Source organism: Pelobates fuscus, chromosome 2 (assembly GCF_036172605.1).
Source record: "Pelobates fuscus isolate aPelFus1 chromosome 2, aPelFus1.pri, whole genome shotgun sequence".
NCBI lineage: Eukaryota > Metazoa > Chordata > Amphibia > Anura > Pelobatidae > Pelobates > Pelobates fuscus.
Genome location: NC_086318.1, coordinates 31,061,722 through 31,082,896, shown reverse-complemented (window position 1 = coordinate 31,082,896; position 21,175 = coordinate 31,061,722). Strand labels below are relative to the sequence as shown.

Sequence of the window (21,175 nt, the reverse complement as noted above, 5' to 3'; positions counted from 1 at the left end):
AATCCCCGATTTCATGGTTTTCACTGTGTAGATGTTTTGAAGTTGGTCGTTGGAATGCAAGTTCATCATTTTATTAGCATCTGTAGCTTAAATAAATAAATAACTAGCTTGACACCGTAACTTGACTTTTGTCGATGCTGTTTATTCTTTATCCTGTCCGATATGTCTTCAGAAAGTGATGATCTTTTCTCTTTTTAACACCTCTGTTACAGACCAAATGGAGACTTGCCTCCAAGTCGGCCCAAGTCAGAACCTGAGCCATTTAGTAAAACAAAAATGGATCTGGAACATATTCTAAGTCGACCAAAATCTATAGAGGCTGAGCCATGTGCTGTTAAAAGCCCCAGGGATAATGGTAAGCAAATGACAATTGAATGCTTGTTGTCTGTGCTTGAAAAGTTTTCAAATGGTCATATATCTCTTTATTTAGTTTGACTTTTATAGTAAGTAGTAATAATGCGTGCCTAGATTTGGTTCTTCCCCCCATCCCATTTATTTATTTGCTGAGTGGTAGCTAAGGCTACTTTTGCTGAGCATCAAAGCTTAGATATTGAATTCTATGATGCTCACAGCACCTTACTCGCAAACCTAACAGTCCCATTCTTCCTAGAGCAATGAAAATCCATTGTCACCCTGGAGTACACGTTAAATTAATATTGAAAATACGTCTAAACAAAAAATCAAGGGGGGACTCAGTACTGGTAAAATAAAGAAAATGACCGCTGTTTATAACTAACTTAGAGATCAATCTAATGGGGCAATACTACGAATTCCTACATCTATACATGCCAATAGTATCTAGTAGGAAAATACTTTATTGGGTACGACAGGGAAAATAAAAATAAAGATAGAAATTAGACACAAGCTGGGAAGCAAATGTAAAATGATGTGTGTTACAACCACATTTCCCAATCCTTGTTTAATGGCATCAAACTGCAGCCAAGCTCTTTGGAGCTATAATTAATCCCAATGATGGCTGTTGATTCTAAATAAACAGGATGCGTGCAGGGAAAGTTCACTAAATAGTGCTCTGGTTATTAGTCATAACATTGGAAGCAGGAAAAGAGTATGGCAACAAGGCTATAGCCTAGACAAAGGGGTAATGGTAAATGCGTCAAACAGGGTGCATATAGCGATCACTCATATCTATTGAAGCAGCATTAAGCAGTATTCTTATCCCCTTAGTGCAACCAATATCAAATGCCTCATAGATATTGGATAGGTGAAAATGAGATAAAGGGACAGGTATAAATGTAGAGCCAATTGTTGTCAACAAAAAATAGAAGTGCCCTACCTGCTAGTCCCTAAGTCTCCTACACAAACACCTTTGTGTGTGTTCTATGCTAGTACCTCATTATCTATATGTTGTTGCCTCCAATAAACCCCCGTGAATTTCAGTTTGTAGAACACATAATTGACTTCATAGTTTTGCTGTCCATGCCAGCTGTTTCAGTGTCTTTCTTGAGGAACACTTGCACTTTTGTGATGTAGCGCCCCCTGGTGGAAATCTTGTTTTTTCTACATTTTCATCTCAATGCTGCTTGTTTTATGAAAGACGTATATGCAAGTCTTCACTACTCATTGGTGTGATAAGGATATGCTTGGGCCATTTCAGCCTGATTTAAAGCTAACTTGTAATGAATATTGCTAATTGTGTGATCTGACTTTTTTGCCACCTGTCATGGAACACACAGAGAACTCCTACCAAGGAAGGAAGTGCAGTTAGCTTGAACTAATCTACTCCCTGTAGTGCTTTCTATAGGGCAAAGCTATGTCTATATATGTTTTACAGGAGGATGAGACTTCAGGCTGCCTTCCCTTTTACAGAGATAATGCAAAAAAAAATGCATATTTCTTAAACATAATTTGTTTTTGTTTTTATTAAGTACTCACATTGACTGTATTGGGAAAATTACTGAAATTCCAATACAGCCATAAGATATATGGAGACAAAGTAGGGACGTGAGACACTGCTTGTGGCGTTTTCCCCCAGGTGAAATCACACAGTAGAGGTTGGGTTTATACCTGCAGCAGTTTTTAACAGGACAGGATGAAGAGAGACCGGTTATGGGGAGCTCCCTATGTAGGTTGAGCTGCAAACAGCACTGATAGCCTTCAAAAAAGCTGGAGTCTCCCTTGGAGAACCACTTTATGATAAGGTGGGGCCTCTTCGTTTTCACCAAAATATGCATAACTTTATACTTTGCTCCTGTCCCTTCACGTGATACACAAAATGTTTGCATTTTATCGTAAATTTGATCGGTTGCCCACAAATTTGTGCTTTTAGGTTGTTTTCCCAGGAAATCAGTGCGCCATGTAAGTTTTAGAAGTACAAGGGGCATAAAGGTGATATTTATTGGCTGACTAAATTCACAGTTTTCAAGATCTGTCTCTAAAGGCATAAAGAAAGAAACTGTGCTATCTTGAAACTTAAAGCGTAAAATGATCACCTTTACATGCAATAGGCATAGTTTGTCTTTTACAAAGGCGGCCATGTGTTTTGCCTCACTGCATTATGGGATTTGTTCATGTGACCTTTATGGGACACCGTTCCAGGAATTAATGTGGTCCGTTGGTAACTCAATGGAGTAACACACAAAGTATGTTATTTCTTATCCAGTGACTCTGTTTCTCTGCAAATCACAGCTGCAGCTTACTAGACTGTAGAACCTACAAAACTCTTTATATTCTTACAAATATTGTGCCAAGTTTAATGTCGTCTTTGCCATAATTAATTGCTGTGTTGTAAATAATATGCAGCACATTTTGTAATACGACCTCTGTTGACCTACTAATAGTTTTTAATTATGCTCATGTTTGTGAAATAGTGTTTCATGTAATAAATTTAAATACATTCAAATAAGCAATGTGGTTAACGTGTTTCTATGAAATCTTTGCTCCCTCAGAAATTCCGTGCTCTAATATTTTTTTTTCTTTTCAGCATCATGGGGGATATGTATAGTTTGATGTTACTATAAAACTGTTTTTCTACATATTCTATCAAGTGATTCTTCATGCCAGAGTAGAAATGGAAACGAAAGCGTGTCCAATGCGTAATTTTTTTTTTTTGATCTTTAGAGAACTTTTTAATACTTGAATTTGGCACGCATGCTATCGTTTTATTAATTTGCAGCATCTGTTCAGACATATTAATACAATTGTCCTGTTGCAGCCAAAAATCGGTTTAGGGTTAGCATCTTTATACATCTTCCCCATCCTTTTAGACAATCGATAGCTGGCTTTTGTAACGAGTGCTTAATGACACATTCTAGCGGGAGGACCATACTTTAACTATCACATTCACTGCACGCCAGGCCATTCAGTTCCTTTTACAAATGTTTTCTTTCCCTGCTTTGCAAAAATAATTTTTGTTTCTTAAAATCTTTGTTCTAGACATTCCTCTCCTTCACTTTTCTTTCCAGATTTTGTTTCCTATCCTGTTTGCCATGTTTCCCTTCTTTCGTGTCAGGAACTTCCCCTACCCTTCTCCATTTTGGTAAGCTCACATTCTCTCGCCGAAATCCTCTTTCTGTGCTTGAACCTTTGAATGCTACAGGGGTCGCAAGGGTTGCTTTCCAAAGTGATGCTTTACTCACCACCCATGGCACTCAAAACATGTGTGTGTGTTGTGTGTATGCATGTATGTGTGTCGTTGTAAATATTTAGCAGTACTTTCTTTATACTTTTTATCCTGCCCCGAAAAAGGTCCTGGAGGAAAGGAAAAACAAAATCATATCCATGGTTGGAAGTGGATTGTGAACAAATATGTTGCGTACTTTCCTTGCTTGATGCGTAAAGATTTAACCTTGTAATCAGTATGCCCTTTGAAAGACAAGGCAGTGTTTCCGAACAATTACATTGTATACCGTCATCAAAACTTCAGATGGTGTTATTCATTAAAAAGGCAGCTCATTAGATCTGAAATTGGAAATGTTGCCATTTTTGCCAAAATAGCTGAGCGCCTTGTTATTCACACACATGTCGATGACTCTCTTTCGTTTTACATTTGCAGCCATACCAAACTCTACTATGGCCATATTCTGTTACCTGCCACAAATCTAAAATAGTATTTGCAAGTTTCATGATGCGATGATGGTCTAGAATGTTATTGATCTCTAAATCTTATAATTCACAAAGCATACTTCCTACATTCTCTGTGTGATTGTCCCTCTGATTGTGGACATATGTGCATGTAACAATGCTGTGCCTGTCACTCTGTAGATCCCTTGCATGCAGTCCATGTGTAAAGGTTATTTTGACGTTCCCACATGTAAATCTTGGTTATGAGCATTATCTATTATAATCATCACTTTCTTTTTAGATCCTCTGGTCACTGCATTGTGTCAGAAATATTTGTGAGACTGTATGGTTTTCAAGCAAACTGGCAGAGAAACTACACTAAAAGAGGTTCAAGGAGTTTGCAAAGTCCTATCAGACTTAACTAACATTAGGTAGTCTTTTGGTGATCTAGAATGTGTGTATGGTTTCTATCATTTCTCTCAAAGCCTTTAGTGCATTTATACCATGTTATTAATGTGTTCGTTCATAACCAGTGACTACTTACCTGTTATCTGAGTACCTGATCTAGTCTTTCTGATTTGTAAAAGAGTAAAACCTTGACTGTTAAATAAGTCATGGAATTTAGTCGGTCACCAAGAGATGACCCAGCAGCTTTGGCTAGGACACATTAATTATCCTACAAACTCCTGCTGGACAGGGATTTATAGAATCAGAAACTCTTCCATAGACAGAAATGAGTAGTATATTAACAGAAACAGTAGGAACATTTTAATATTTTTTGACTGCCTTATCTTTACAATGATTTAAATAACTGGGTCACTTAAACCCCTAGAGAGTCACTTTTAATTCTGAACTGTCAGATCTGCTCAATAAATTATATACGTATTCCAATTGAGAAACTGGCCATTCATGCAAAATAGATTTACAATCTGTGTGAAAAGGTCAGATGCATTGTGTTAAATTGGTTGCTACATTGTAAGTTAAGGGAGAATACTGATCTGTACAAGCATGGTATAGAACCTAATTTCATTGACGGTCTCCCGTTTTTACTGTGATAGCTAGCTTTCTATATGCACTTACATTTTTCCAGTTCATTTTAGTTGGTTTTTTTTCCCCCTAAAAAGCAAGCACATTAAAAAAATAAAATAAAAAATGTTGTGAACGGTTAAATCAAATGTGAAATATAGTGAATAATGTGGTTTAGGTCAAGAACCTCGAGGCTCTAATATAGTAGATTGGAGACTCGTGTGAACAAAATAATACAATTCTGTATCAAATGATGCACTGATGAATGGGTAAAAATGTGGTTTGGGAAGTACTTGTTCCCGGTCATAAAACTGTGATTTCTACACTCTCCGAATATATACATACCGTATATACTCGAGTATAAGCCGAGTTTTTCAGCCCATTTTTTGGGCTGAAAAACCCCAACTCGGCTTATACTCGAGTCAAGGTCTGTATTATGGCAATTTGCATTGCCATAATACAGACCGGGGGAGAGGGGGGCTGGCAGAGCTGTACTTACCTGTTCTGCAGCTCCTGTCAGCTCTCTCCTCCTCCGCGCCGTCCGTTCAGCACCTCGGTCAGCTCCCAGTGTAAGTCTCGCGAGAGCCGCGGCTCTCGCGAGACTTACAGTGTGAGCTGATAGAAGGAGCTGCACGGACGGCGCAGAGGAGGAGAGAGCTGACAGGAGCTGCAGAACAGGTAAGTACAGCTCTGCCAGCCCCCCTCTCCCCCCCACTGAACTGCCACTGGACCACCAGGGAAGGAGCCCCCCTCCCTGCCATGTATCAAGCAGGGAGGGGGGACGAAAAAAAAATAAAATAAGAAATAATAATAAAAAATAATAATAATAAAAAAAAAAAAATAATAATAATAAAAAAAATAATTTAAAAAAAGGGGGTATAAGGACCACTGTGGGAGGGGGGGGGGGTATAAGGACCACTATTGGAGGGAGGGGGTGGGATAAGGACCACTATGGGAGGGAGGGGGGGTATAAGGACCACTATGGGAGGGAGGGGGGGGATAAGGACCACTATTGGAGGGAGGGGGTGGGATAAGGACCACTATACCACTATGGAAGGGAGGTGGGGATAAGGACCACTATCGGAGGCAGGGGGGTGGGATAAGGACCACTATGGGAGGGAGGGGGGGAGAAAAGGAACACTATGGGAGGGAGGGGGGGATAAGGACCACTATGGGAGGAAGGGAGGGGAGGATAAGGACCACTATGGGAGGGAGGGGGATAAGGACCACTATGGGAGGGAGGGGGATAAGGACCACTATGGGAGGGAGGGGGATAAGGACCACTATGGGAGGGAGGGGGGGGGTAAGGACCACTAGGGGAGGGAGGGGGGGATAAGGACCACTAGGGGAGGGGAGGGGGAAGTAAGGACCACTAGGGGAGGGGAGGGGAGGGGGAAGTAAGGACCACTAGGGGAGGGGTGAGTCAGGACCACTGGGGGAGGGGGGTGAAGGAACACAGGGGTGGGGAGGTAAGCACCACTGAGGGAGGAGGAGGGGAGGTCAGGACATATGGGGGGGCAAATATCCTTGCACCGGCCCTGCACACACTGCATTCATACACTGCATTCATACACACACTGCACTCATACACACACACTGCATTCATACACACACACACTGCATTCATACACACACACACTGCATTCATACACACACACACTGCATTCATACACACACACACTGCATTCATACACACACACACTGCATTCATACACACACTGCACTCATACACACACACGCTGCACTCATACACACACACGCTGCACTCATACAGACACTGCACTCATACACACACACGCTGCACTCATACGCACACACTGCATTCATTATACACACACTGTAAATAAATATTCAATTAATATATTTTTTTTAGGATCTAATTTTATTTAGAAATTTACCAGTAGCTGCTGCATTTCCCACCCTAGTCTTATACTCGAGTCAATAAGTTTTCCCAGTTTTTTGGGGAAAAATTAGGGGCCTCGGCTTATATTCGGGTCGGCTTATACTCGAGTATATACGGTATGTATATCTGTAATGGTACTTTCTAGAATTCATTTTCATAACTAAATCAGGTTTGTGTTGGATAGTTCTTCTAGGGGTGCAGTGCTTTGTTAAAAGGCCATGGACATTAACAGGAAACATGTCACTGTGCGGGGAACAGACAAAGTACAAATATCTATAAATTGACAGGTCTTGGTGTTTGGATTGCACCTTTTTAAAACATTTGATCATTTCTAGCATCTGTAGAAAATATGCTACCTGTAACCTCAGTACTGATGTAGAAACAGATTGTGGGTACATTGGCACATTAAAGGCAGAACTATGTAGCATACGAATGCGGTAGTGCGGTTCAGACTGAATACCAGTTTGAGATTGCTGGAATAGTCAAATGTAGAACACAAATGTTTCAATGTGAATCTTATTCGCAATATAAAATAGAACGTTGTAATCCAGAGCTCAGAGGACAGATCGATATCTAATTTCACTAGTTCGTCTACGTACAAGGTTGGTCCTTTGTATTTCGAAAAAAAAGACTGCAACCTTGCATTGATCTGTATTTTCCATTGTAAATTGCACACGTGTTTTATAATGTGTAAAAGTAAGGCCAATCCTTGGGGCACAAACTTACTTCTAAGACGAGAAGCCTACAAAACATCAGCATTGCCGAATTTGGCTCCAGGTCAGTTTGTAGCATGTAAAATTACAGCTCTCATAACATTTAATAACAAGAATAGCGTTAACTCATAAACAGTGGAAATAACATATGATTCACCTAGTCTTCCCTGTCTTAAATTGCAGGGTAATTTTGTTATTTGTTCCAAACGATTGTCGTTAGCCGGGAATACCCACCCCCTACTGTTGTAGAGCAGCAGCTACCCTCATGCTTCCCTCATTAGTTTAGTTATACCACTGCTCAAGATCTCCTTATTGTCCTTCTGTGTTATTCAGAAGTATAGAAGTATTTGTGAATTGATTCACTGTGTTAATTGGCTCAAAACAGGGCCGTTTTTATTTCTACTACATGCAAAGTGATTTTTAATTTTACTCCTTTCACAACACACTTTCCTCCACCATTCAAATCCAATAAACACAGTGTTGGGTCTTCTGATGAGATCCTGCCCCAGTTCTACAGTTACACATTGACTGGTTATGAGATGGTCTTCATCAACTCAGGGCACATTACCATTCAGGCTTGGATGTCCAGTTGCTTTTGGACTATAGAGTATGGAAGATCATTACATGGTACTCCAACAACAAATTGAGGCTCACAGATGGACTTTCCAGTCTTAGATTGTTGGTCAGTTATCAAAGTGCTTAACAGATGACTCTCACCATGTAAGGTTTATAATACAAATTATTTTTTTTAACCTTGGTCCTGAACAGATCATAATAGCCGTGTTTGCTTTATAGTGTAGACGTACCAGTCAACACTATATTGATATATATATATATATTTTTGTCAATTAACAAGCAAACCATGTATATGAAATTATTTTGACTCTCTCAAATGAACCAAGTAGTTGGCTCTGCTAGAGTTATGCTCGAAAGTGTCAGTGACTATTTTGTTAACCTTTTTTTTTGTCCACTCTTGATCGTTAGTTTTTTTTTTTTGCAGCAATTAAAATTCAGTTATCTGCCATAGTCACGTGACACAATATCCTTTTCCAGAAAAGAAAATGTAACTGTGACGGTACAATCCGTTACTCCGTCAAGCATTCCCTTCTTCCCATAAAATAAAATCACCAAGTAATCCACAGAGTAATAAATCGCTGGTATCGCCGAATAATCCACACATGAGCCAAGGCTTAATGCTGGAACAAGACTTTACTGGAAGTAACAACAGGTATTCAAGCTACAGTTTCTTTTATGCCCTGCTCCCATGCAGGGGAGGGACACACACGTTATCTACAGTAGCCAATAAAAGAGGTTACAGCCCACACAAAATCCTCCCCTCTGCCTGTGATTCAATTATCTTATACAATAGAAGATGCAATTATCACCGGCAGGAAAAATACAGTTTTTACAGCATATTCATAACTTCTAAAATATACATCACATTCACATAAAAAAAATATATATATATATATATTCACAATCAATCCATTCAGGGGAACAACATATCCAAAAATGGCATGAATCAGACCAGGGGTTCAGAAGTTAGTAAAGTATCTTTTGGGGCCTGGCTGGCAGCATGGCTATCTGGCCCAAACCGGTTTTACAGAGCCCTCTATCCTGGAGACAATGGGGAAAATAATCCAATTATATCCAGAGATAGAGGCAGACTCCATTGAGCACATGTTACCAGTAAAACACAAAGGATACAAAAATACATAACTCCTATCATACTGAATTGAACGGGCCAAATCTCCCAGGGTCCATAGTCACAGGGCAAGCGGGCAAGCAGTTCTCTCCAGGCACAAGTGGCGAAGGGCACTTTGTCACAGTAATAAATCCATGAATAAAGTAGCAGGGAGGGAAAGTACCGAATGAATGGAGGGTGATTCTTCACAGTAACCTATGTACATTGTATTGTCCAAATAGATTTATAGGTTGTATTTTATTACTATGTTTGACTTTGTCGTTGCTGTTGTTCATAGACCTTATAGCGATAACCACAGCATGTTCTTGTTAATCCCTTTTGCTGCATCCTTATTTTTGATGGCATTCCACAATACGTGATGTGTAGCAAAGTGTATAGGCTCCGTTTTAGAACTTCTCTAAGCAGAAATTTTCCTGCTCATCTTTGTGGATCATGGGTCTTCAAATAATCTGTATCAAGTTGAAAGGGAAAAAGAAATCTCCCTATCATCTTTGTAGTCCTGGTCTGCCTGCTGAATACAAATAAGGGTGATGTAGAGATTCACAACATGTTAGTTGGATGAAGAAAAATAAAGAATAGGGCAGCTGTTTTTACGGAGGGCACCACAACTACTTGGAAAAGGATAGAGCAAAGTCCCCAGTCAACTTGGACACTTTATTAAGATATCTCGGAAGGTGTCATACAGTGACAGAGTGAACAGAGTCTTGATAGGTGGTGTGGGTAATATTACAGAAGGTAAGATGGCATAGTTTTAATCTATACCGTGGAAATGTAAGTGTGTAAAATAATTGTATTAAAAGCGGATACATAAAGTACATCTGTGTCTTGCAGATTTCACACTGTATTAAAACATATGGTCCTCTTCTGGTGCAACTGTCCAGTATGTCTATTCACAATTGTGACCTGTGCTGTGTTCGTGCATGGAAATCTTCATAACTATTGTTTATTTTTTGTTTGAATCGTTAAATGATGCATAACGTGTACAATGATTGACGCCCAAATATTTCATTTGCCGAATAAGTAGTATACTAAATAAATCTCACGGTTTCATATTTTCTTAGAGCTAATAAGTTTTGATGATCTCATGCCTACCTCAGAGAATTTATCACATCCAACAGCAAGCAGACCAAAGGTGCCTGGAAAGAGATTGCCCGGTCGATTCAACGGGGTTAATTCTGTAAGTAAAGTTCTCTTGATGAGATAGTAAATATCCTTATTGAGGTTGAAATGCCATAAAACACCTGGACTGCAAGATCTTTTTTGCTTGATGTTAGGATCTGGTCATCTGGGCTACGTTTCTCTTTTAACTTTTGCAAGAAATGTTGGTCTTACATGGCATTATCTCCCATTGGACAAAATATTTGCTCTTTCTGAAATGAGACGTTTTCTTGGTACGCAATGGTCATGGTGATGTACATGTCTTACGAATGTAGAAGACTGCAGATAAGAGAACTGCAGCTTTTGCAAGCTGTTATTTTAGATATACCTCCAATATAACAAAGTGCATAATTAAATGCTCACAGGTTTCATAGCTTTACTCCAGTTGTCAAACCTCCCTGGTAGTGTAGGCTCAGTGTTCCCATTGAGATGAGTTTGCAGATTGTCAAAGAACCTTCAGAACAGAATGCACAGTGCAAAGCTTTGGTTAGATGAAAATAGTCTGCATATTTGTGTTGAAAAAAATCTATGAAAAATTAAGGGTTAATGAGAACCCATGGTATCTAGCAATTAAAAAAACAAAACTATTTTTCAACTTTTTAGTTTTGTTATATGTATAAAACCTTTTGAGATTGACTGCCACAAATGAGAGCTCTAGTAGCGTAAAGGCACTGTACCATTCAGATTATAGACTCATTGATGAATAATTGTGTTGTTTTACGTTCTAGCATTCTACAGACTCGACTGACAACCTAAAGGTAGCTAAGGATGAGGAGGGTGAAAGTGCCAAAGTTAAGGCTCCTGAAGTCAAAAAGGTACTGCATACTAGTTCTGCAACTGCTGGATTACATATACAACTGCTGGAGTACTGCTTATATATGTACTTATATATAGATTTGTCTAGTTTGCTTCATCCAACACTTTTCTTAGCTTTCAATAACTGCATAATATATAGGTTTTATTATATATGTTTGTACTGGCTAAGCAGTAGAAATTCAAATTTAGTCTTATTTATTTTAAGAAGAAATTATATTTTGCAGTTGAATTTGTTAATTTTAAGTCATTTTGGAACACTGTTTTGAACTTGAAAGATACCAAAATGATATCCCAGTGAGTGCTTAACACGGTGTTAATGTCAATTATTTCAAGGAACATGCATTCCTAACACTGTAGTAAAAGCATTTTACTTACCATTCTTCCCCCGGTGCACGAGACTCGCCAAGGTGACCCCTGCTCCTCGGGCTGAGATCAATACTGATGATCTCAGCCAATTCAATACTTCCCCATAGGGAAACATTGGGGTGCAAGTATATGTGAATGTCTAGCTTTCAGCCGCATTAGGCAGCATTGTAGACATTTAGAAAAGGCCACTTTTACACTGCTAAGTTGCAGGGACATTCTATTTGCCACAGAACCAGCTGTAGTAATTCCTTCATAGCTGCCCAACGTCTCCATAGTGCCATTCATAGCTTGCCATTGGAGCTACCTGTCTTGACATGGTGCTCTTTCACACCTTGTTATTAGAAGAAAGACATTGGCAATCCATGGAAATAGAAACAATGGTAAGCACTATAATAAAATAGTAACGCAGAGGATGCCACCTGTCAGCCTTATTAACGGTTATCTCTTAGTTCTTATTTCCATGGTGTGCTTGAAATTAATAAAACCTCCACACTCATGGAGAATAAATTAGATACTGTTCTGAGCTCATTATTTGTCTAAATATTACTCGTAAGTACTTGGAATGAAGTATACTTGGAAACATTAGTACTTTCTGCTTTATTGTGTATTTAAATCAGTTACAATGTGAGGGGAACATGTTAATGTCTAAACGTGTGACACAATATATATGAAAGTACTCTCCTATAGATGTAACGGATATACTTTCCTCTCTTAGGCTGCTGTTTGAGATGCCTTGCATGCAATAACATACAATTTGGAAGTTTTCTAAGCTGTCATATGTATAACATTATAGGTACAGATTTTCGTTTTGATTATAAAATGTAATACAAGAAGATTTTGGTTAAATATAAACAGAACAGTACAATATGTAATTATTGCAGCTTTTTTGCATTCTTCTAAAAATATATTTCCCATTTTTTTTTCAGCCACCTGTCTCCACCTCCACCCCCCCTGTATCCACTTTTACACCTCCTGTAACAACACCAACACCATCTTTGGTCAAATTACCCAATTCCGCTACACCTCCTGTAACCACACCCACGCCGTCTCTGGTCAAACTACCAAATTCCGCTACACCTCCTGTAACCACACCCACGCCGTCTCTGGTCAAATTACCCAATTCCGCTATACCTCCTGTAACCACACCCACGCCGTCTCTGGTCAAATTACCCAATTCTGCTACACCTCCTGTAACCACACCTACGCCGTCTCTGGTCAAATTAACCAATCCCTCTACACCGTCTGTAACCACACCAACATCCTCTCTGGCCAAATTACCCAATCCGTTGATCCCCGTCCCCCTGAGCCCTGTCATCTTGACCCCAGTTCCCGCAGAATTTAAAGTGAAAAGTGATGTGAATGATGGTAAGAAGAGTGAGCTGGAAGAGCTGAAGGCACAGGTCGGCGAGCTCCTTACCATTGTGGATGCACTTAGGAAAGAACATAGGTAACATGCATTCTACATATCTATTAACAACATGTTTTCCAGCTACCCTTCGGGTCTGGGTTGGTGATTCCTTCTGTCTCACTTGTTTGATGGGAAAGTGTTTATGGTATCAGGTCCCAGGGCAGGCTTGTATACCACATAAAAACTCGATTTTAAGGATTTGGTTTTATTTGATTTATTTTACCTTTATGTTATGGGAAATGAAAAAAATCATTAAAAAATTGGTGAGTTATGGCTTTACATACGCACGTGCTCGCCAGTACCTCATAAATGAATGAGCGAAATGCTCAAGCTGTCTCTTTTCAGTGTTTTATAATTTAATGAGCTGGGAATTATAGTTGTCCAGTCGCTAGAGGACAGGTCAAGAATGAACATCCGTGCTGCAAATTTGCTTAATTTACCTCGTTTGTCATCACTGACATCCCTCTCTATCGTTCCTTTCCCTGTAGGAATGAGCTGGAGAAGATAAAGAAAGACTTAGAACATGAAAAACTGCTACGAACCAGTCTTGAGGTGAGCGTTTCCCGTGAGCCATGTGTAATTAACATGAGGAGCACTCTTCCTTCCACACCCTAACATAACGCGTAAAAGAGTCATTCACTACAGGAACACGGAGAGAAATACTCTTTATGTATTCTTACATCATTGAAAATCGCCCATAACGCACATTGACCTTTTAATCTTGTGGCGATTTGTTTCTGTTTGACATGCACCCATTAGCAGCTGACAGCCGAGTCCAGGCCACGTCTTTCCCCTCCTCTTCTCTCAATGCTTGTTGCCGGATGATGTGTTTAGAACTTAGAACAGTGATTGACAGGGAGCCAGCATTCCGCTGTTCAGTTCCTGGTTAGGTTCTAATATTTAAAACCCAGTGAAATGACGAGTCCTCTCTAAGCACACCAGTTCCCGGCTGCAGAGGGAATAAAGCATTTAAAAAGCAAAGGCAGTTTTTTTTTCTCTGGTATTCAATTGATTTAATACAGATAATTGTTGTTTTTTGCCCTTAAAACCCATGCCCACTCTACAGCAAACAAAGGTTTTAACTTGTTTACCTTTATTTAATTGTATTTGGAATAAACAATCTTTACTGTCTCCACTCAGAGCGAGATCGAGAAGTTGAAAAACGCCGTCCATTTGACATGATGACGCAAGTTCCTGGATTGGTCAGACGGTTGGCGTCTCTTACAAACCTTAATGCTGTATTCCCACGTTGATGGAAGCATGGAACAATGCACAATATGGCATTTCTCATAAAAAAATAAACTTTATTTTATATATATATATATTATTTTTTTTGCCAATACGATAACGCGGCCTTACTTCTCACTGTGCTGGAATTTGCAAACCTTTTCTGTGTTGGGTTTGCTTGAAAATACTACTGAATTTATGTATAAAGAGAGGGAATTCTGTATCAGACTTTTATCAAGTACTTATGTAATTTTTAAATATGTTTATGCTCTGAAAACGGTGATATATCTTTACAAATAATCTGTAACATAGTTTATTCGTGGAGGGGAGGGAAAATTATATATATATAAAAAAAAAAAAGCCTTAGAATAATGGTAGTCTGCTACTTTTCCTGTTAATGGAAAGGGATTATAATGATATTATGTTGTACATTTTTATCCCTTTATCCTAGGATCACACAATGTGGTGCCTGTTTGCAGTCAGAGTATTAAGAAAAAGAATTGTGTATATTTAGATTTATATCAACTTGTAAACTGTTCGTACTGTATGTAGGAAGCAAAAAGCAAATCGCCTATGCACATGCTATATATACCCCCCAACCCCCCATTATTTTTTCTTCATTTTAAATAAGAGACTGTGTCTTTAAGTCACTTGCACTAGGACAAACTACAAGGGATCTTTGTTAAATCTAGTGTTGCTTGGGCATTGCACTTAAACACTGCGTAATTCTGTAGACCTCATAAAGGTGTATAGAAGTATTTGCTCAGCTGAACCGGTCTATTATTGGCTTTTATCGTGGGTCTAATTAACCTGCCTTTAAATCCGTCCTGCGTCGGAGATACTGGCAATCTGACCATCTCTCTGCTGTTTGGCCCACTCTATTTTGTTTTTTCATAAACGGCACAAGAATCTAACATAAGGGACTACCTTTCCCCCCCTGAATAAAGTAGGACACCTTAAGCTAGAATATGTATGTTTTGCTACGAAATTAGTGCAAGTTGGTGACCCTTTTGATGATCGCCTTTATATGATGTAATCTATAATGCTATTATTTTTTATTTTATTTTTATCAGTATCAGAACGGATGCTCATGACTGCTTGAATCTAAATTAGGAATTTACGTTTTTCCCCGCAAGATTACTTGGCAGATTAATTGCACAGATTTTTTTTTTTTTTTTTTTACCTCTTTTAGTGACCTATTTTGAAAATGAAAGGAGCTTTACTGGATAATTTAGTTTATTTGTGTTTTTCTTTTTTTGTTTTGTTTGTTTTTTAATATAAACTCAGTAGTGTACTCGGACTAAGTCTTTCAGCTGGTAACTGTGCACATGTTATCTTATGGTGAAAGACAAGACAATCGGTTTGAACTAAAATGTAAAGAATACCAAAATTGAATGGCCTTGTTTCATGTAGCAATAAAATTGACTAAGTGCAATGAGATGATTTAACAAAGCAATCCTTTATAAGCTGCTATGGGTTATTCCAGCCATAAAAAGTATCACACTAATGTATGTCATGTTGTCTTTACCTAAACGATTTATACAGAACATTCCAAATCCTACTGGATCTCCTTAAATCAGTGCATTCAACTTACTGTTTACAGGTGCTGTAAAATATTGCATGCTTTCAGAATGGTTAATAAAATGATTGAATTTTCACTCAGTTTATTTCTAGCACTTCTATGGTAACGGGTGAGCTTTATTCTGTTCTATTCTGGTATTTCCATAGCTGGTTTCTATGGTGCAAAAATAAAATTCTCTGTATCTGTACATTATCAATAAAACAAATTTAAGCCCTGCACTCAAACTCCCACTACTCTTGGGCGGCAGCAATGACTATCGTACACACCAGCCCAATACATACAATAAAAAAAAAAAAAACAGTTGCTGGCGCTCTATCTCACATTATGCACATTTAAATAACTGGAGTTTTTTTAGTATCACTCGAATGATGGCTCACATGCCATGTGAAGGCAAATCCCCTTAGGGTTCACCTGTAATATATGATCAGTGGGGTCGATTTAATGCAAGATTCACGTTGTGATCAGACACCGCCAAGAATTGATGTGTCTGAATCATGTTTTTTTGGAGTGGAAGTGTGCATTCATTCACCTGGGACATTGATTTATTAGGGTAAGGATGAAATACAAACGGTTAGTAATGACTGTGTGTGTGTGTGTGTGTGTGTGTGTGTGTCATTGTGTACATGTGTGTAGGTTTGCCTGTGAATGTGTATCTCTGTCTGCCCGGCAGAGGGAAAGGCTGATGAGTGGGACAGCTGGTTTTGTGTTTATGTGCGGGATGCTTGTGGTCTTGTGTGCAAACAAAGTACTTTGCAGTAAACAAATTTTAATGTGCAATTGTTAAAATCATGTACACAAGATTCCGTAGTATGGGTGCATACCCTGAGAATTGTGTATTCACAAGTCCCGACAAGAAGAGTCAAAAGAACAAAGTGTTCTGCTAGAGCAGAATGCATTAGCTGTGTAAATCTGGTTAGAGGGCAGAGCAATGTTGTAGGTCATCATCTGGGGTTTGGAGAGTTAAAAATGTGTATAGGAGTATTCAGTCCAAAATAGAGAAGATTAACTCACTAATGTTACTGGCAGAGGTAGAGTTATAAGGAGGAGTTTAGAGGCATCAGAGCCGGTAGGAGTTTGGAAAGGGATGTTGATGATGAGTCCAGAAACATTCAAGATTCTCCTGTGCAATTGTTGCTCCACAGCATAACTATAGGTATTTCACAGGATTCCGTTTTGCTGCAGGCCAATCTTGCATTCAGCACTTAAGGACAATTCCCAGTAAACTCAGGAATCCATAAGGTCACTACTATAATATAGACCCTGCTATACAAAATGACCGGTTATACAAAATGAAATGTTCTACAATGTCGCATAGAGGGCTATGCTGACTGTATGCCAAATAATTGGCAAGTGGGGACACACCTATTTTTATTTTCTAAATATACAGTGGGACCTCTGTTCTGGAATGCTCCTTTACTCGAACAATTCAGTATTCAAACTAAATATTTAAGAGAAAAATGTCTCGGTACCCAAACAAAACTCGTTATTAGAACAAAATCCCACAGCATTAAGCTTGTTGGTACCGCTTTGGAACCTCGTTGGTATGGCGCATCAGGCTCCTAGCACTAGACAAAGCGAACAGAGCTCCATTCTGTCAGCGAACCGAGTTACCAAGTTACATTTTTATTTACACTGTATTTATTGGTTTTCTGTGTGATTTTATGCATGTAACGTATTATTAAACCGTAAAATTTGTGTTAAAATGCTGTAGTTTTGGAGGTCTGAAATGGATTCACCTAATTTAAATGAATTCTTATGGAATATTTTGATACGGTTTTCAGACAAACCGGTTCTCAAACAGCCTCTTGGAAGGGATAAAGTTTGAGTTCTGAGGCTTCACTGTATTTTCTTGCCATTCTATATATTTTCTAACCACTCTATATCGAATTAGTTCAACTTTTCAAGTAAAACAACTTGTGTGTAGCATTAATTAGGTATACTTTAAGCTATATCGTTCCTTTATGTATATTACAGGAAATCTAGATAAGTCATGATTATGTTGGCAATTCAACCTAGTTTGCATTTAGTACAGAGGATTATGTTCGTGTGCATTCGGTACAATGTCAACAGGCTATTGAGCCTCCACTCCAATCTGTTATCTCAGACAAAAACGGTTTTGTTGTGTTCATACTTTCTCAATCAATGCTACTACAGGGATCCTAGAACGATAAATTTAAGTCAATATTTTATTTTTAAACTTACAAATGGATGTAATCAATAGTCCTGAATCCAGTGGATTGATTGTCGTTTCATGCGTCATATACTGCAAGCCATGACAGAGTTTGGTAATTTTATCCTTTGAAGACACTCCAGGTGTTGATTGCACAATAACCCAGAATACAGCAATCTATGGCTTGCTGATCGTTAATCTTTACAGTGCATTGTCATATCTTTGGTCATGGTTTGAATTCCAACTCTAACTGGTTGAAAGTATCAAACCGCTTTAATTTCTTGAGGTTTGTTGTTGGATATTGTTTTTTGTTTTTAATATATCTCCTGTTTTCTTCGTGCTAAGTTTCCCTGCAACGCAGGACTTCTTGGTGGGATAAAATCCAACACCGGTCTTTACAAATGTTTCAATGCATTTCTGAATGTCTCTGCATGTGCCTTATTTATGCAGTAAAAATAAATAAACCCAATCACAATTGAATTAAGACATGGTGATAACATATTTTACCTCCTTATTACAATGCAATGAATACTAACTGTATTTTCTGTATTATGAATACTTTTCTGTAATTTTAATTGAAAGGGACACTGAGCACCGTAATCACCACCGTGCAGTTTAAAAAAACAACAAAAAACGTTGCCACTCACTACTAATATCCGCATTTATTACATGCATCATTTGCTCATTACATATGCCTCAATAAACGAAAATATGTTTTATATCTTAGTATTACGTAAATCCTGAGTCACTGGGTGCACAACTTTCTGAATCCGTAAAAATGTGTTGCTAAAATGTCACTAGCTCTGGGTGGAAATATTATTAAAGGTCATGCAATGCACTCATCTAATCCATTTTACACTTATGAATACACCTTCCAATTAACGAAGTATCCCTGAGACGAATCCAGCTCTAGTGGAAATTTATATTCGTTGAATAATTGTGTATGGTTACATCTGGATACTTAATTTCTATTAACCCCTTAAGGACCAAACTTCTGGAATAAAAGGGAATCATGACATGTCACACATGTCATGTGTCCTTAAGGGGTTAAAGTCGCAGGTTCCATGGCTTGACAATAAGTAAATTGTAGAGTCTGGAATACACTTATTGACCAGACATGGACCCTGGCACCATATTCCAAGTGTGTAAGTGACTTGGTTCTGGTGGTGAAAGGGTTAAACTTCACTATTTGACTGCACTCGATTGGAAATAATGATAAAAATCCCCCTTAATACCACCCACGCTTAATTATAATGTAAATATAACTGTTTTAACGTTGCCACCACAAAGACAATTTATAAATGGGGTGCCTTGATCCCCCAAGTAAATTAGGCTAAAAACCCACAAAATGCAATTTCGCGCAATATCTTTGCAATTTTATAACCCTAATAAATTAGTCTCTTCCGGTGACATGTAACCAGGTAAGGTGAGTCTTTACCATGAACAAAAATAACCACTTTGCATCTAAAAAACTGATGACAAAAATTATTTACACCAATTAACCAAATAAAAAGGAGGAATTAACAGAAGTTCTAATCACTTGAAAATAACAGTGTCTTCTGCTTGGAGGGAGGGGGTTTGCTCTGGGAAGGAAACTTGGCAACTTTCACAAAATCAGATCTTGGCTCCTTGTAAGCAGACTAAACATTTTCCCCATAAATTAAATATATACCTCCTGTATTCATCTCAGGTTTCCAAGCCGGCCCAGAGGTGTGATAGAGGGAAGGTGTACCCATAGGAACAATAAGGGAGCTCCCTCTTGTATTTCAGACTTGCAACAAGTCCAATAGAAACTTTTGGTTTTATCTCCTCCTTTGTGCTTGTCACATGAATAAAACTTGCATCCATGACTTGGTTGCAATGTTTCCATTCCATAGATTTTTCACACTTACTACTCATGGCTTTCATAATTCCTTCCAAATTGTGCAAGCTGTACTAACCATATTTATACTTTTTATGAAGGGTGCATGTTCCCCATTCTAAATATGCACAAAAGGAAGCATGAGTATTCATCTGTGGGTTATTATTTTTTCTTTTCGAAATTACACTGGAAGATGTTAACATATCAAAAGAACCCACTATCTAAGAGGAGATGCAAGCATATGGTAGAAGTCAGTTATGGACATTGAAAGCAGACTGAGAGGCAACTTTTCACACCTTGCGGACACTCTGGTTGACTTAACTTCAAAAGAGCAATTCATGTCTTAACCTTCTGACATCTATCACATTTCAATTAAACCCCTCTCCTGGTGGAATTGACAATACCACCTCTACCAGGTAGCCAATTCATGTATGCACTACACCAATCACATTAAATGCCTATATTCCATTGTTCAACATTGAATTATGCACCCTTGGTGAGACAAACCCTTTGATGTAACTTTAATAGAAGTAATAGCATTGATTTTTCCTTTTAGTCATAGTCAAACTGATTACAAGTGATCTGATCACTTATCAAGACCTTAGAGCGGCACTATCACCTCCTGGGAACTCTGCAGAATTTGCAAAGACCCCTGACAGTGACATAGAACTGGCTGGGCAGGAAATGGTGAGTTCTAGTTACCTGAGCTAGTCCCTTGTTGGCGCGGCCATCTTCCTCCAGCAGATCCTCTTCATGTGCCAGGAGCTGATGTCACTGCTGTCCTCTCGTGCATGTGTGAGAGTACAACATTGAGGTCATCGAGGATCCCAAATAGACAGAACCACTTCGAGACTTCAGGATCCTCCATTGACATAGCCAATTCCCTGCAGCCATCAAAGTCAGGCATTGGAAAAATACAGTAGTCCCTAATTTGTCTTTTTATTTAGAAATAGTTTAAAAATGAAAAAAATAAAGACAGGCTAGGAAAGAGGAAGCAATTGGAAAAAGGTAAGTACAGAACAGGGCCGGATTAACATAGAGGCTGATGGAGCTGCAGCTCTAGGCCCATTTAAAAACTTTTTTTTTTTTTTTTTACCCACTACTCTTAGGTTTGCCACCTGACTGGCACAGCCGGTATTTGAGGCTGCCTGGCCGTGCCGGTATTGCAGTAAAACCGGCAATACAAATGCAGGTATTTTTCTCAGTATAAACGGAGATTA

At 38.7% G+C, this 21,175-nt stretch overlaps 1 protein-coding gene across 2 annotated transcripts in view; it reads left to right on the top strand.

Moving 5' to 3' along the window:
* CD2AP (CD2 associated protein) overlaps positions 1-16,000 on the top strand; it is a 118,153-nt gene extending 102,153 nt beyond the window's left edge. For both annotated transcript variants that reach the window (XM_063442050.1, XM_063442052.1), the window contains 6 exons: positions 213-355; positions 10,429-10,544; positions 11,254-11,340; positions 12,634-13,154; positions 13,604-13,667; positions 14,256-16,000. In XM_063442050.1, coding sequence (XP_063298120.1) covers positions 213-355; positions 10,429-10,544; positions 11,254-11,340; positions 12,634-13,154; positions 13,604-13,667; positions 14,256-14,297 — 973 coding nt within the window. In that variant the 3' untranslated portion in view covers positions 14,298-16,000. The remainder of the gene's footprint in view (positions 1-212; positions 356-10,428; positions 10,545-11,253; positions 11,341-12,633; positions 13,155-13,603; positions 13,668-14,255) is intronic.
* The last annotated feature ends 5,175 nt before the right edge of the window (positions 16,001-21,175 follow it).